The sequence below is a fragment of the Psammomys obesus genome, unplaced genomic scaffold (genome assembly GCF_907164565.1).
Source record: "Psammomys obesus unplaced genomic scaffold, mPsaObe1.curated_primary_1811, whole genome shotgun sequence".
In the NCBI taxonomy this organism is placed as follows: Eukaryota; Metazoa; Chordata; class Mammalia; order Rodentia; family Muridae; genus Psammomys; species Psammomys obesus.
Genome location: NW_026596051.1, coordinates 26502690 through 26520612, shown reverse-complemented (window position 1 = coordinate 26520612; position 17923 = coordinate 26502690). Strand labels below are relative to the sequence as shown.

The following is a 17923-nucleotide window of genomic DNA, read 5'->3' as shown; positions in this document are numbered from 1 at the left end:
AAGGAAGGAAGGAAGGAAGGAAGGAAGGAAGGAAGGAAGGAAGGAAGTTAGTTAGTTAGTTTTGGGGGTAACTGGGCTTGCAAGGTCTGAGTCTGAGGAGAAATTGGGGAACTAGGGCAGAAGGCGGTCTTGAGCTGCAGCTCCTGTGCTCATGGGCCGTGGAGAATCCCCGTGAAGGAAGCGTTTAGCCTGGTGCAGCATCAACATCAGTACCACCGAGGCTTCGGCTTCCGGCTCCAGCCGCGACCTAGGTGATAAATCATAGAGTAATACACAGCCCTTATGGAAGTATAGCAAGATTTTTGACAGTTAGAATCCGGTCGCCCTTGTTTACTTATTTAGAATGCTATAGTGTTTTTAGTAATCACAGTAGTCTTGTGTGCGCCTTTAGGCTAGGCCGACCATTGATTTTTAAAGCAAGCTATAAATTTCTTAGATATACATATGTATTTTTCCCTGTAATGGTTTTAATAAAACACATTTTAAAATCACTAACAAGACAGAGCAAATGCATGCATCTCTGTCACAACCCATATTGTTTTCTGGTTGATGCATATGTAGCCTTTTATTACAGTTTAAAAAGAAGAGGGGCTTAGCGGTTAAGATGGCTCAGCAGTTAAGAGCATGTACAGATCTTGCGCAGGAGCAAGACTGGATTGCCAGCACTCCCATCAGGTAGCTCACAACTCCAATTCTGGGGGATCCAACACCCTCTCCTGACTTCTAGGCTTGTATACACTGTTAGCCTATAGGCAGCCTGCCTCTAGGTTGCTTAGCAACCGGTGACGTCATCAGCTGGCCCCTGCCAGGGGCCCAGGATAAATAAACCTTGTCTTTTGCCTTTCTCCTCTCTTATACTCTCTGCTTCAGTTTCTCTCCTAGGGAACCCCCCATTCTCTCTCTCTTCTTCGCTCTCCCACTGTCTCTATCTCTGTCTCTTTCTCTCTCCTCACTCCCCACCCCAGCACGGTAAATCGCTTCATATCCAGGTCTGTTGTATGTGGCATTTTAATTTATATCATAGCACACACACAGTTTTAAAAATGGAGAGAAAAAGTTGGGCACAGAAGTTTGAATTTCAACTCAAACTTTATATGACCTTTACAGCATTTCTTTTTCTTGAGCTGCTAATTTCATAATTTGAGAGGATCATTGCATCGGTCTTTAACAATAATAACTTTAAGCATGGTTAAGAATAACTTCTAATATTCTAAAGTAAGTTATGTTACTATGGTTGACAGTATTTGCATATTTAGAGAAGACTTCAAACATTCCCACCGCAAAGAAATAGTAAATGTTTACTGCAAGGGATAACCAATTAACCCGAGTCTCCTAGGCATTGCACATTGTATTTACCTATTGAAATATTACACAATACTGAACAAATACCCACTGTGTGTCAATTAAAAGTTAAAATACTCTTTAATTCTCTCCTTTGATTTTTAAAACCATTTGTTGATTAGCAAATATTTATTTTATGGCTCAAAGTATAAAAAAAAATATCACTGAGAAGACTCAACCTCCTTTAGCTCACTTCTGTCTTAGGTTGATTTTTTACTGTCTTGACAAAACACTGTGACCAAAGAAACTTATAGAAGAAAGAGTTTATTTGGGAGCTTGCTTACAGTTTTAGAGGATAAGTCCATGACCATCATGGTAGGAAGCATGGCAGCAGGCAGGCAGGCATAGTGGTAGAGGAGTAGCTGAGAGTTTATATCTGATCCACAAGTACCAGTCAGAGGGCGAGCGCTAGCTCAGAATGGCATGGGCTTTTGAAACCTCAAAGCCCATCTCTAGTAACACATCTCCGTAGGCTTCTGTTTTTCAAAAACTTACTCTATTTAGGGTTCACAAATACCTCTCTACCTCCAACCCCCCAGTCCTAGTTAAAAGAGAAAGCAGGTTAGTAGGGACAAGGGACGTAGACCTCTCTAGCTACTTCCTGCTGGTTACAGTTGTTGGGTTCTTCAGGGCAATACCAATCTCATTCATGCAGATTCCAGAAGTCCAGTCAGACAGTGAATGGTAGTAACAACCTCGAAATGTTCTCTGGAGCCTTTCTCTCTAAGAGTGTCATGAAGCGAAGCAAAGCAATGCCAAACAATAAAGAGCATAGAGAAGCAATGCAAAGCAACGGCTCTCCATCTCTGGGCTCTTATATGTATGCTCGAAGAGTCCAAACAAGGATGTTTTCCAGCTGGCAAAACCATGCCTCTCACACGAGGTAGTTTCCAGCTGGAAAACATCACTTGCCTTTCACATTCTCAGAACACAACCGAGTTTTTAAAGAAACCAAAACTTCCAGTACATACTTCCTCACACAAGGTTACACCCCTAATCTTCTCAAATAGTTCCTCTAATTGGAGACCAAGTGTCCAAACATATGAGAATGGGGCCATTCTCATTCAAACTACCACATCATCCAATACTATTCCTGATAGTCCTTTACAGGTAACCACTTTAAATTAACGTCTTGTTTATTTTTTTCATTCTACAGTAGACACAGCAAATGAGTATATTTTTTGTTGTTGTTGTTGAAATGGACTCATAGAGCTATGTAACCAAGACTGATCTTGAACTTTTGATCCTCCTGCCTCTACCTGGCAATCCCTAGAGTCTCAGGCTTGAACTATCACTCCTGGCTGAGAATATTGTCATTATTATTATTATTGTCATCATTATTAACCTCTGGGGTAATTTTTCTTATGTGTTTGGTGTTTTGATTGCATGTATATCTGGGTACCATATCTGAACAGTGTCCATGGAGGCCAGAGAGGCATTAGATCCTTGGGACTGGAGTAAATGATAGTTGTGAGCCTCCATGCAGGTTCTGAGACTCAAACCCAGGTCTTCTGGAAAAGCAGCCAGTGAGCTTAACTGCTCAGCCATCTCTCCAGCTCCAGAATGCACATTCTTATCTCACTCCATTATTTCTTCAGTATTTCTGAATCACTCAGCCCTTTTTTATAAACTTAGTGTATTATGGAAATTTCTCTTTACTAGTATTTAATTAGGCTTATGTACTTTTTTTTCTGTCACACATTCCATTTCCTCAATATAATCAAAGGCACTTGTGTTGTTTCTAGTCTGTAAATATTAGAAACATGGAAGAGGTACCAATGAGAACAAAGTATATTGATGTGAAAATGCCATAATGAAACTTGTTTTTTGTATAATAATAATCAGCTGGAGAGATGGTTCAACAATTGAGAACACTTGCTGCTCTTGAAGAGGACTGGAGTTGGGTTTCTAGCACTCATGTCATATGGCTCACAATTACCCAGCCACTCACAATCATCTGTAGGCCCAGCTCCAGGGGCTCTGACACCATCTTTTGACCTCCAAAGGCACCAGAACATGTGCACATAATCAGACATAGTCACACACTTATGATATAATCTTTTAAAAAAATAGCAAACCATTTCCCTTAACAGGTTCATCATTCATCAGCAGAGAATGGAAGGTATTGTTGACTTTTTGTTTTGTTTTTGAGGGTTTGGCTAACTCTAAGTTTGGAGGCTATTCTTATTCTCTCCTTGAAAGGTTTGATAATGTAATATAATGACAAAATTTGAGGAAGTGCTATAGGTAAAATGCCAGTTTTAGTGTAAAAGAACACCATGACCACAGAAACTCTTACAAAGGAAAACATTTAATTGGGGCCTCTTAGCGTGTGCTTCTATCCTAACAGACCTGTGTCTTCACACTGGAAAGTTATTGAATGTGGTTGTGTGAATATTTTTATGGGAACTTTTACTGTTACTAACTATCTATGGTTCAGCTGTCTCTAGGCCTTCTCCTATCCTTAGAGATGTAAGGATGAGTTGAATAATCTAACTCCATATACTTAGTTGATTGCTCTACTGACTAGCCTATGGCCTGGAGCTACCTAAGACCTCTACAGTCCCATTTCTCAGGTGTCACTTCCTTAGTATAAATTCGGATATGATTTGAAGGAGTGAACTACAAAAGGATTCATATCAGGAAATAGCAATGATTTAAATGGCTCTGTACTAGGAACCCAGGACAAAGAGCAAGTATCTTTTTTTGTATTATGCTACATAAAAGGATAATAAGATAAAAGCACATACTTAGCATCCACAGAAAAAACAATAGAGGCATGGTGGTAGCTCATACCTATAATCTCAGCACCTGAGAGGCTGAGGTAAGAGGATTTCCATGAGGAGGCCAGTCTCAGATGCCATGTGTGATTCAGTTAAGATCTAGAATGCTAAGGCATCTTCTTATGTCTCCCATGACCCTTTCTGACTATATTCCTTCTAAGTGGAAGAAGCCACTACCACAAATTTTGTGTTATTTATTATATTACTTTTATTTTAGTTAATCTTTTAGATATTAAACATTTTGTGTCAACTAACAGTGTTTATTCACATTATATCTAGTTCAAATTTGTGTGTCATGCTTAAATAACATAATGTTCCTTACAACCAATCTTTCTACGCATGTCTAACAGAGTGTTGTGTAACTTGCTCTCAAAAGCTAGATTATGAAATCTTACAACTTGCAAGTATTGCTTGTAAGTGTAAGTGTTCCGCAATGGCAGAAAAGTACATAATATTAGGTGGAAGCAGCAGATCCGTGGTAGAACGGTTTCCTAGCATATACAGTTCCCTGGTTTTGATTCCCAGCACACAGTTTAAGAAAAAAGAAAGTGAGTGAGCTAGTTGTTTGTTACTCTTCATCAGTTTTAATTAATTAGCTGAGATATCAAGGTGTGTACACATTTATAAACATATAAGGGATTATGTGAGCTGTTTTCTGCCCCAGAGTGGGTATTCAATGAAAATAAGATTTCATTAATAACAGAGGTGGAATAACTAAAAATTTAGGCAGGACTCTTGAAGATTAGTTTTTAATTTCTTTATCAAATAATGTATTCCCCCTTTCTTCTTCACTGCTATTAATTATGTGCGTCATTGTACACACTGGGCAAGCACTCTAACACTAAGGTACAGCCCCCAGTTCATAAAAAGCATTTAAAAATTTAATATTCAACTTTTATTTCAAGAGCACCACTGATACACTTGATGAACTCACAGGCTAAATGTATCTTTAACCTATATCTTTATTATATCTTACTTCTTTTTTAAGAATGTATTTTGAAGTCAAAATTAAAAGTTTAAAATAAACTTTCAAAAATAACATTTTTTATTTATTCTTTGAGAATTTCATGTTTTTCTCATTTTCTTTCCTCTTGCTCAACTTATCCCGCAATTCTCCCCTACTCTCCTAAGTACCCAAGTTCATGTTCTTTCTCCTTCATAAAAGGAAAGAAGCCATGCAGTCTGTTTGTGTTGCCCTTACTCCTGAGCATGGGGCCTGTCATTGAGTGTGCTTGGTATACCCGGTGTCTCTACTGAGGAACGGTGACTTTCCCTCTCCCAGCTGTTGTCAATTGCAAATAGCTTCTTGATTAGAGGTGGAACTTTGTGCTTACTTTCCCTCTTCCATGCTAAGACTTTGAGTGGCCTGAGCCTGTGGTCTTCTATATGGAATGACAACAGTTTTCTTTTTTAATTAAAAAAAGTATGTAGGGATGGGCACACATGTTCTATAGCGAATGTGTGAGAGCGCATATGTGGAGGTCAAAGGTGCATGTGTGTAAGACAGCTTTCAAGATTTGACTTGTTCCTTCTAACCTGTGAATTCCAAGAGTCAAACTGAGGCCATTAGGCCTGGCAGCAAGTGTCTTTACTTCCTGAGCAATCCCTCTGGCTCCAACACTTTTCTTTACATTGTCACTTATTTTGCATATTAGATCTAGCAATGGAACTAAAACGCTGCTTTGTTTCCCTTTTGTATTTTTTATTAAGTTTTTAAAAGGTTTTAACTTTTAAAATTAATCTTTAATGTTTATGATATTTCACATATATTTCTTTTTAAGTAGAATGTTGGCATTGGAGATATGTCAGGGGGTAATAATACTTGCTGCCCAAGTCTTAGGACCTTAGGCTCCACCCCCATAGCACCAGTAAAAAGCAGTTATCCATGTTTATGTATGACCCGGTGCTGTGTAGCTTACTGAATTACATAACTAAAAGTGTAGTTGTACAAATGTTAGTGTTTCAGTTAAGGTATAGTTATACTGACAGACAGAAATTCCACTGAGAAGGTTGCAATCAAAAAAATATCCTGTCAACTCAGGTTTTATTTAATGTATCATCTTCATTAACTGTTTCTCTTAGTGGCTGCAGATGGCTATGGCATTTTTGAGAATGGAGTTATTGCTGAAACTTCAAGTTTTGAAGTTCTGCTGGGTTCTGTTAAAAAGAATTGTTGGTTTTAGGGCTGGGGAAATTGCCCAGTGAGTAAGAACACTTACAGAATAAGCATGGGGACCTGGTTTCAAATCAGTAGCATTCACATAAAAAATGGGGAGTGACTGTCACCTCAATGGTATGGAGGGCAGATAAAGGTGGCTTGCTGGGGTCCTCTGGCTACCTGCTTAGCCCTAAGTTAAAAGACCCCATCTCACATGAATAAAATGGAGATAGAGTAGGATGCCTGATAAAGTCCACCTCAGTTCCTAGCATGCATGTGGGGCATTACTGTTTTCAATTCATATTTAGTCTGTGGCCAGAGGTTTTAGAATATAGCCTAAGTTAGGCCAATCCCCAATAAATTGTAGTTTCATCAAAAACCTGCACAATATAAATAGCAGCAGCAACCACCAACACCACAAGACTTGTAGCTGTAAAACTGGAACAGTCAAAGGAATCAAAAGGTTTCTATTACATGGGCAGGTTAGGGGAAAACAACAACAAATGCCATTGCTGGGAAAGTGAGGCAATTCTGTACATCCAACCACAAGGAAAGTGAATCAGCTTCCTCTTGCTTCATCTTGGAGGGTGTGGTGGCATGTGGTCTTGGACAGTGCACTTACTTGTTACCCAGATTCTTCCAGCAGGTTCTAGAACAATAAATGTGGGCAGACAAAACTCACATTCTGTTTTCCCCCTAATTTGCTTAAATTTCAGGGTTTCTGTGCAGTTTTTGAGTTGTGTCCTTTCCTCTCATAAGCAGATAGTGTAAATTTATTGTTATAAAAAACAATCATGAGGGATTTTGTGTGAACAGAACCCTGGTAGGCAATGGAAATGGGTGCGAAGAGTGAGACAAATTATATATTCTTAACACTAAATATAGTTACTTGGGGATTCAAATAATTTTAGGCATATTTGGTAAAGTTGTAGATGATCTCACAAAGTTCTGACATATTAACTACAGTATCTATTCTGAAGCACATTGTTTATGAAAAGAAATGATCTAAGCCAGCAATAAAGCTATTGCTGGGAGAAAGTGATTAAAACTTTCTCCTTGATTATGGTGTTATATTAGCTACTTATATATCACTGTTACAGACCACCTTCAGTTCATTCCTCCACAGGGATTTCTGTCTGTCATGGTGGAAAGCATGGTGGCAGGGATGAGTGGTAGAACTGTTCATGTCTTGGTAAACCAGAAAGCAGGGACTGTAGCCAGAACAATGGTTGTTTTCAATCCTTGAAAGCCCACTTCTAGTGGCCTTCTTCTGCCACATGGGCCCTACCCCCTAAAGATGCCATATCAGTTCAAAACAGTATCACAAGCTGGGAGCCAGCATTCAATACACAAGCCCATGGGAGGCACTTCAGATTCAAACCCATAACATTTTATCCCTGCCCTGCAAAGGCTTCTGGTTATCTCAAATTCCAAAATGGCTTCAGCACAACCTCATGAGTTATCATAGTTTTAACTAATGATACTGTTGAAGGTCTGAAGTCTAAAATATCTTCTAAACTTAAGCAAATCTCCAAGCTGTGTACTCCTATAAATAAAAAAGTTCCAATATTCAGTGACACAGAGTAATAATTCCCATTCCATAAGGGAGGTGTCCAGAAGATAACTAGAAAAGATTGGATTAAAGGAAGATCAGAATATATTGTATGAAAAAGAAGTATTTTCAATTTTAAAAAAGCAAATACATTCAAATTTTATTTAGTTATTTAAATAGTATTTAAATATAAAATTTAAATATTAGAAAAATACAACTGTTAAATCATACTTGCTCTTTTGTTTTTAAAATTTCAAGAATAGAGCCCTAAATACAAGAGACTATTCTTACCCTTTGGATATATTTACAAAAATCTTTGTTAGAGCCTGTCCTGTAGCACTGAAATAAAACAAAATGATAATTGACTTGGCAATGATGAAAAAGAGAGAGAGAGACACAGAGACAGAGAGAGACACAGTGAGAGTGAGACACACACAAAGAGAGAGGTCAAACCCACAAGGGAAAACAACAAATCATGTAGCTACAACCTCTAAGCCCTCCTCTGTATCTCTGACCTGCTTCACGACTGGCCTGTCACTTGAGCTGGCTCCACTCAGTGCCTTCAGCTTTCTTCTGGAGACATCTCTTGTTCTACTTCTTGAGCTCTCCATTGCAATTTAAACTTAATTTTCACAGCTTCATAAATAACTCTTCAGAGCTCCCTTCAGGAAATCTTACTCCATTTTACATTGCCTGGCCTCTGCAATCTTGGTGCAAGCCTTCTTGACCCCATAGCTTTTGGATAATGGAGGCCTATAAAATCAGCATGACATGGATAATAATGAATTCTGGACCCTGGCTACAGACATCTATGAGTTCCTGCACACCTTACCTGGGAAAGCACTTGCTTGGACAGCCTTTTCCTGAAGAGTGCTTCTGTGGCTTTCTTTTCAGGCAGTTTTCAACATACATTTGTATTTGGAATCCTTACATCCTTGTATTTTCACATCTTGGAAAATGCCTGACCCTCAAGACATTTTCCATATTGCCTCAGTGCATTATGCGTAGGGTATTTTTCAATGGTCTAATCTCTGTCACATTATGGATAATTTGTCTGCAAAATACCAATGTTAAAGCATTTGTCCTTCTTTCCTCACAAAAACTGAACATTTTAACGTCTGTTCCCTCCGCCTTTTATTCTAAGCCTCACAGTCATGCTGTTTAGCAGCAACAAACAATAGCTGTGACACAGCCTGAATGGTATGCTCTCTTGAAATTTCCTACACCAGCAATATTCTGTTGCTTTTGAATTTGGCCTCATTCAACTCTTTAGAACACTAGCAGGATACAGCTAAATTCTTTTCCAGAGTGAATCATGAATAGGCTATATTTCAGGTCCTTGTAAGTCCTTATTCCTGTATGAACCCAATGAACAGCCTCTACCATTCACATTTCTGTTGGTATTCTGGTCTTCCGAATTCCTACCAGAATAACTTATTAAGCAAAGCTTACAGCATTTCAGGATTTCTCTCACTTAAACATTCAAGTTCTCCCAGGTTCCTCTCACAGGTTAATTCCAAAGGCTTAAGAACCACACTGTCGTGCTCGCTTCGGCAGCACATATACTAAAATTGGAACGATACAGAGAAGATTAGCATGGCCCCTGCGCAAGGATGACACGCAAATTCGTGAAGCGTTCCATATTTTTTTCAGGGACAAGACAAGGCTGCCCACTGTCTCCATATCTCTTCAACATAGTGCTGGAAGTCCTTGCTAGAGCAATAAGACAGTCGAAGGAGATCAAGGGGATACAGATGGGAAAGGAAGAAGTCAAATTATCACTATTTGCAGATGATATGATAGTATATATGAGTGACCCCAAAAACTCTACCAGGGAACTCCTACAGCTGATAAACACCTTCAGCAAAGTGGCCGGATACAAAATTAACTCAAAAAAAAATCAGTAGCACTCCTGTATACAAAAGACAAAAGGGCTGAGAAAGAAATTAGAGAAACAACACCATTCACAGTAGCCACAAATGACATAAAGTACCTTGGTGTAACCCTAACCAAGCAAGTCAAAGACTTGTATGAAAAAAATTTCAAGTCTCTGAAGAAAGAATTAGAGGAAGATATGAGAAGATGGAAAGATCTCCCATGCTCATGGCTTGGCAGGATTAACATAGTAAAAATGGCCATCTTACCAAAAGCAATCTACATATTTAATGCAATTCCCATCAAATTGCCAACACAATTCTTCACAGACCTGGAAAGAAAAATTCTCAACTTCGTATGGAATAACAAGAAACCGAGAATTGCTAAAACAATCCTCTACAATAAAAGATCTCCTGGAGGTATCTCCATCCCTGATCTCAAGCTGTACTATAGAGCAACAGTTATAAAAACTGCATGGTACTGGCATAGAAACAGAATGGTGGATCAATGGAATGGAACAGAAGACCCAGAAATAAACCCACACACTTACGGACACCTGATTTTTGACAAAGATGCCAAAACCATACAATGGAAAAAAGATAGCATCTTCAACAAATGGTGATGGTCCAACTGGATGTCTACATGTAGAAAAATGAAAATAGATCCATACTTATCACCCTGCACAAAACTGAAGTCCAAGTGGATCAAAGACCTCAACATAAAACCAGACACATTAAATCGGCTAGAAAAAAAAGTGGGGAATACCCTAGAACTCATTGGTACAGGAGAAAACTTCCTGAACAGAACACCAACAGCACAGGCTCTAAGAGCAACAATCAATAAATGGGACCTCATGAAATTGAAAAGCTTCTGTAAAGCAAAGGACACCTTCATCAAAACAAAGCGACTGCCTACAGATTGGGAAAGAATCATCACCAACCCTTTATCTGACAGAGGACTCATATCCAATATATATAAAGAACTAAACAAGCTGAAAAGCAACAAACCAAGTAATCCACTTAAAAAATGGGGAACAGAGCTAAAGAGAGAATTCTCTGCAGAGGAATATCGAATGGCAGAGAAGCACTTAAAGAAATGCTCAACCTCATTAGCCATTAGGGAAATGCTAATCAAAACAACCCTGAGATTTCACCTTACACCCATGAGAATGGCCAAGATGAAAAACTCAAGGGACAACACATGCTGGAGAGGTTGTGGAGAAAGGGGAACCCTTCTCCACTGCTGGTGGGAATGTAAACTGGTACAACCACTCTGGAAATCAATCTGGCGCTTTCTTAGACAACTAGGAATAGCGCTTCCTCAAGATCCAGCCATACCACTCCTAGGCATATACCCAAAAGAGGCACAAGTACACAAAAAGGACATTTGCTCAACCATGTTTGTAGCAGCCTTATTTGTATAGCCAGAAGCTGGAAACAACCCAGATGCCCCTCAACTGAAGAATGGATGCAGAAACTGTGGTACATCTATACAATGGAGTATTACTCAGCAATGAAAAATAAGGAAATCATGAAATTTGCAGGTAAATGGTGGGACCTGGAAAGGATCATCCTGAGTGAGTTGTCCCAGAAGCAAAAAGACACGCATGGTATATACTCACTCATATAAACATACAACATAGAATAAACCCACTAAAATCTGTACATCTAAACAAACTAAGCAAGAGAGAGGACCCTAACTAAAATGTTCAATCCCCATCCTGAAAGGCAAAGAGGATGGACATCAGAAGAAAAAGAAAATAGGAAACAACCTCGGAACCTGCTACAGAGGGCCTCTGAAAGCCAGAAGAAAACAGGAAACAACCTTGAAACCTGCCACAGAGGGCCTCTGAAAGCTTCTGCAGTATAGACTGTCAAAGCAGATGCTGAGCCTGATGGCCAACTGATGGGCAGAGTGAATGGAATTTTATGTAAGAAGTGGGAAATAGTAAGAGCTGGAGGGGACAGGAACTCCACAAGGAGAGCAACAGAACAAGATAATTTGAACACAGGGAACTTCCCAGAAAATCATACTCCAACCAAGGACTATTCGTGGAGATGACCTGGAACCCCTGCACAGGTGTAGCCCATGGCAGTTCAGTGTCCAAGTGGGTTACATAGTAATGGGAAGAGGGACTGCCTCTGACATAATCTGAATTGGCCTGCTCGTTGATCACTTCCCCCTGAGGGGGGAGCAGCCTTACCAGGCCACAGTAGAGGACAATGCAGCCACTTTTGATGAGAACTGATAGACTAAGATCAGAAAGAAGAGGAGAACCTCCCCTATCAGTGGACTTGGGGAGTGACATGCATGCAGAAAGGGGAGGGAGGGTGGGATCGGCAGGGGAGGAGGGAGGGGCTTATGGGGGGATACAAAATGAATAAAGTGTAATTAATAAAAAATTAAAAAAAAAAAGAACCACACTGTCAGGTTTTGTTACAAAAAAATAAGGCCACCATTCTGGTATCATGGTTTTTTGTTTTTGTTTTTTGTTTTGTTTTGTTTTCCTGCTTGAGTTTAAATGTGCATTGCTGTGATCAGAATACATAACAGCGAAACTTAAGGTAAGAGAAGTTTGTTTTTGTTTATATTTTTAGATGAATTTCAGCCCATCTAAAGGTATGATTAGCAGGAAGAATTATGTCCATGGGTGGGAGTGTGTGTGGAACTCTTCGCTTGACAGTGGGCCAGGATGCAGAGGGAGAATGACTAGAACCAAGGAAGTCTAGCTTTCAGAAGCCTGTTCTCAGTGGCCTGTTTCTGCTAGCTAAGCCCCACCTTATCAGTGGCTCTACAGTTCCCTTAAACAGCATAATTAATTGAAAAAGCACTCCAACACGTAGCCTGTAGACAATATTTTAGATTCAAACCATAAGTGTATGACTGTATATCAAATTTACCCTGATATTTCAGAAAGCTTAAAGTATTCCTGATACTTAAAGAATTACAGGACTCTAAGCAACTGCAAACTACTTCACTGAACATTTGGGCTAAGGCAATCCTCCACTGGGACTCTTAACAATATGTTCATGAAGGAGTAAGTCATTCTTTTCTACCAAAGTACGTAAACCCACAATGACCTCATGAGAATGTAGACCTCAGAAGAGTGGAAAAGACATATTGGCTTACTTTTCATGTAGGCCGTCACCATAGCCATAGTCACCATACGTCCATAACTAAGCTTGTGGAAAGTGTCTGTGAGGTCACAGATGCCTGTGGGTAAGACCAGGCCTGGAGGGCTCTGTTACAGTCTTCAGTAAGTTATGTTATCTCCTTTATTATTCTTTTCCTCTGTAAATCTCAGATGATTATGTTATCAACACTTCATATATTTATTCTGTGACTAGAAATGAGTTCATGCCCCCAAAGTTCTTAGAAAACTGCCTTGTTATCCTTATTTATTTTAGGACAAATAGATGAACAATAATACAAGTCAGTGAGCTCCTCTTTTTTAAAACTGGACATGGTGGTGGATGCCTAATTCCAGCATTTCAGAGACAGGAAAGAGGATCAGGACTCCAAGGGCATCCTCTGCTACAGAGTGGATATTTTGAAATCAACCTGGGATACATCCTGCCTTCCAACCCAAACAACTAAACAAATAAACATACAAACAACCTCCCCCCAATAAGCGGAGGTCAACAGAAGATGGTGTCATAGTATACATTGAGATGGGTCATGTGAGCCCAGTAGGTCAAGCCCAGACTAGGAAACCTAGCAGAACTGGCTAAAAAAATCTTTAAAAGACAATGAGATGGGAAAACAGAATACCAGACAAAGTAGAACAGAAAAATGGTGAGTCTCATTGTGTTTGCTGAATAATAACAAGGGAGCAAATTTTTTGGTAAGTGCCAGGCACTGGTCAAGTTATCAACACAGTATTTACAGACTGACAGTATTAGCAATGTCCTTATTCCAGGAAGCAAAAGGGTTCTGATTTACTCTGCTGGTAGTGAGACAATGAACCAGTCAGGACTTGAACATAGACAATTGAATTCCAAAGTCAGTATGTTGAGTTATTATTACAACCCATGTGTACCCACTGTCTCTTATGATTTCAATATTTGAGTCTAATAAGAGAGGGTATCCTATTTCATTTGTAACCATCAAGATCATCAAAATACCTATTGTAAGGGCTAATCTTTAATACCAACTTGGATTAAGAAGCATCTAGGATATTAGTTAAAGCATACATCTAGGTATGTGTTTGTGAGGGTTTTTGTTTTGTTTTTATTTTTTAGAGAGGATTGACTAAAGAGATAAAACCTATCCTGAATGTATACTTAGTCTCTAGTTGAAAGAAGGAAAAAGGGATACTCACTCACCCAGATATCCTCTGCTTGCTAGCTGCCAGGATGTGAGCTACACCCTCCCTGACACAAGGGACAGAAGCCTCTGAAAACAATGAAGCAGAACAAATCTTTCCTCCCTTAATTTTCTTCTATTGGGGTTTGCCACAGTGACTGACTACCATACCTATTGTTTCCTGGGTGGATGCTATGGCAGGCATTACAATCATTGTTCTCCGAAAGTATGTAGAAGCTAATGTTCACAGAAGTGCAGAAACATGCCCATAGTTGTGTATGCAGCAGAGATGAGCACAGGTCTCCTTATTGGGAAAACATTTCCTATTTCTATACTAATCTTTTAAATACTAAATTTTTAAATTTAGCATATTATACATGTAACCCTCCTTACCTGTAGGTTCCGCATTCATGGACTCATACAACCATGAATTGGAAGTTTGTATGTCTTTCTGTGTATGTGTACATGTGTCTGTGCCTGTGACTACTCTTGTGAGGACGTGATCCTTTCTGCGCTGAACAGTACAAACTTTTTTTGCTCATTATCACACCAAAGAAGTGTGGTGGTTTGGATGAAAATTTCTTCTGCAGTGTCAGGTACTTGGACACTTGGTCCCCAGTTGGTGGGGACCAGTTTTGGAAGTAGGACAGCCTTGCTGGAGGAGGTACATCACTGGGGTGGGCTTTGAGAGGTCAAATAGACTTGACCCACTTCCAGCTCACTCTTCCTGCTTCTCATTTGTGGCTGAAGCCATCTCTCTGCTTTTTGCTCCTTTTGCCATACTTGCCACTTACTGTCATGTCTTCCAAAGAGATGATGGTCTCATCTCTTTGACACTGTAAGCCAGAGTAGACTCTTCTTCCACAAGTTTCTGCATAAGTCATGGTGCTTTGTCACAGCAACAGAAAAGTAATAGTAAGTCTATGATTCAAATGGTACTGGAAAGTATGTGGAAGTATATATTCAAAAATAAAGTCATTTTATGCAAGAGCTTGAGTATCTGGGGATTGTGGTATTCTTGAGTGAAGTTGGAAGGAGCTGATATGGAACAAATCAACTGTACTTATTAGCATGGTATCATGATGCTACAGGCTTTGCAACCCCCTTTTCAGGTTTGAAAAGTTTTAATTACAGAAGCACTGTCAGTAACTGGAATGGTGTTTTTTACATTTTAGTTAAAAATGAACATTATATAATCCTAGGACTTAATCCAAATGCATTGATTCAGATTTCCAGGGGTCAGGCTCAGATGCTACATTGTTAAGATGCTTAAGGTTCTGATGCAGGTTCTCTGAAGACCGTACTTTGAGGGCACTGTGGAGGATGCTATGTCAATAATCTTGGTATTTAAGCTTTCTGGGAGAAGTTTTACTACAGTGGCATTGTCAGTACCGTAGAGTTTACCACCTCTTATTTCTTACCCACCATCATTACTTTAGCTGATGGCAAGCACATAGGTAAGAACTTTGAACAGCATGTACTCTACCTCCTGCTGTGCTGAATGTGATTATCTACTATGGTCCCTTTCCACTGATGACCATGTAGCTCAACAAGTCTACAAGGTCAAAATTGATTTTAGTGTGTAATATTTGTGATACATGTAATAATTGTGATACAAGGGAGCATTGGTTAAATCCTATTGCTTGTGTTAACTTTGTTCTCCTCATCTGTTTACAGAACTTCTTTTCAATGTTTCAATATAACATTGTGCCAGTATATGGCCAATCTTGAAATATCTATTTTTGGTTATCATCAGTGCATAATACAGCCTTCACGTTGGAGAGGAGTAAAATAGAATTATTATGCTGAGGGTAAAGGAAGAATTATCATTTCTTAGGGGAGGGGAATAGGGAATATATGATTAAAAGGTCTTGTATGGAATAATAATAATAATAAAATTGACTTGAAGTCTATTTTGTCATATATTAGAATAGTAACATGTGCCCCTGGAATTTCAACTGAGCCATTTTGATCAGGGATCATTAGTATGGGCTTTGTAAGTTTTAGTGAAGACAATTACCTTATTTATTTTTTTCATGTTACCTCTGTCTTTGTGATGGGATCTGCCCATCTAAAGTTAGACCATTAGTTAAGACTTGTTGGTTTTGTTCTTTTAATTCATGTTGCTTCTTTCTTTTAGTGGATTCATTTGCAGTGTTCAAGAGAGACTGGGTTGTAATATAGTTGTGATGATATGTCCGTGTTCCAGGCATTTCACTTCATCTTCAGTCTGTCCCTAGGGGTTCAGTATTGTCTGCAGCAACCACGAACATTCAGTATTTAATCCACTCTGATAATAGAGTAGCAGATGACTTCAAAACAAACTCTTGTTTTGGGAGTAAAGAGACCCTAATGATACTGTGTCTAGTTAATATGTTAGTATAAATGAAAAAAAAAATGAAAGAAAGAAAAGAAAAAGAAAAATGAATTTAAAAAAAAAAAGAAACAAACACAAAAAGAAAAGAAGAGGTAAGCAATTAATTACCATGAGACCAGAGATGAGTATTGAGTTATATCGGAAGTAGAGGGGAAAGACATACACACAGGGGCGGAAATAATTGAGGCAAAGTAAGAATAGGGTGGATATGTGGCATTTTGGTTAACAGGCTATAAAAAGGGGATCAGCGTCTGGGTTTTAGGAGATAAAACAGTAAGAGGAATGAGTAGGTGGAAGAGAAAGGGAGAAAAGAAAGAAGGGAAAAAGAAAAAGAGAGGGAGGAAGAAAAACAGGAAAATGAAAGAAAAAGAGTGAGTTGGAATCAGAGAAAGGGGTGGGAAGTGCTTACCAGCAAAAAAGTGTGTGAAACAGCCAAAGGTGAAAACAGTATCTTGCTTCAGCACTCTCCTGCACTATACAGATAAGAAGATAAGTTAAAGCAGGGTGGGGAGGGCTGGAGATAATAGAATCACTGGCTGATAAGAATAGCTGTAGTGGTAGAGGTGAAGAGATGGCTTCACAATTAAAAGCACTTGTTGCTTTTCCAGAGGACACGGATTTAATTCTCATCATCCAGATGGTAGTCACAACCATCCACATGGCTCTTCTGACCTCCAAGGACACTAAGCATGCATGTGGTACACATAGATACATGACAACAAAACCCCCACACATAAGGTAAAAAGAATATAAAAACTAAAAAAATAGCTATAGTGGGGAAGGAGGGCTGGGTGGAAATATAAGAAAATGAGATTACTGGTCTGAATGTAGATCTCCTCTTCTTGGCTGATACACAGCTTTGCTAGCTTAGTCCAGGTCTAGTCTGTGTTCCTCCTACATTTGCACATTCCCATTCTTCTCTTGTGGGCTCCAAGTTCCACTCATGCCTATTATGTTATGCAGGCAATTCGGTTGGCCTTCCCTCGGGACCTTTAGGGTTCTAATAACACCCTGTGTCAGTGCCTGCATCCTGTGACATCATCTGGGCCAGGTACTTAATGACCGGTCTGCCACTCCTGTTCTCTTTCTCTTCTCTTGCTGTTGTTCTCTGCCCTTCTGCTTTCTCCTTTCTCTGTTGGGGCAGCCCTTCCATCTCTCTCTCTCTTTCTCCATCTCCATCCAATAAACTTCTTTCATATAGTATCTGTTGTGTGCATGGCATTTTTACATAAATACTAACAATGCATGCTTTCTGTTCTCTGGCACGTTGATAGCTGAGGCTATCAACTGCCCAGGCTTAGTTGCTTTGTTCTCACAGTCTGGAGTAGCTGATGGTTGCATGTAGCCACAATCAATATTCATACTTTATGCTTACCTCCCAACAGCTTTGCCTTTCCTTTTAGAGTGCTGATGGTGGCCTTGGAAGTAGTCACTGGGAACCTCTTCTGTGAAATCCCTAAGGCCCAGCTTTGTAGAGCTTCTGGTCAGTCATTTAGCCCAGTTTGCCTGGAGGAAAATACTCCTGTCAGTGG

The 17923-nt window shown here is 39.4% G+C and overlaps 1 protein-coding gene and 1 non-coding gene across 2 annotated transcripts in view; one reads left to right on the top strand and one right to left on the bottom strand.

The window, feature by feature from the left end:
- The window catches only part of Bst1 (bone marrow stromal cell antigen 1), a 37416-nt gene extending 22518 nt beyond the window's left edge, over positions 1 to 14898 (bottom strand). Inside the window, exon 1 of the mRNA XM_055624075.1 lies at positions 14798 to 14898. Coding sequence (XP_055480050.1) covers positions 14798 to 14898 — 101 coding nt within the window. The remainder of the gene's footprint in view (positions 1 to 14797) is intronic.
- Positions 9376 to 9482, top strand: LOC129689180 (U6 spliceosomal RNA). Its single transcript, XR_008722050.1, has one exon. It is a non-coding gene; the product is annotated as a U6 spliceosomal RNA (small nuclear RNA).
- Positions 14899 to 17923: the final 3025 nt, after the last annotated feature.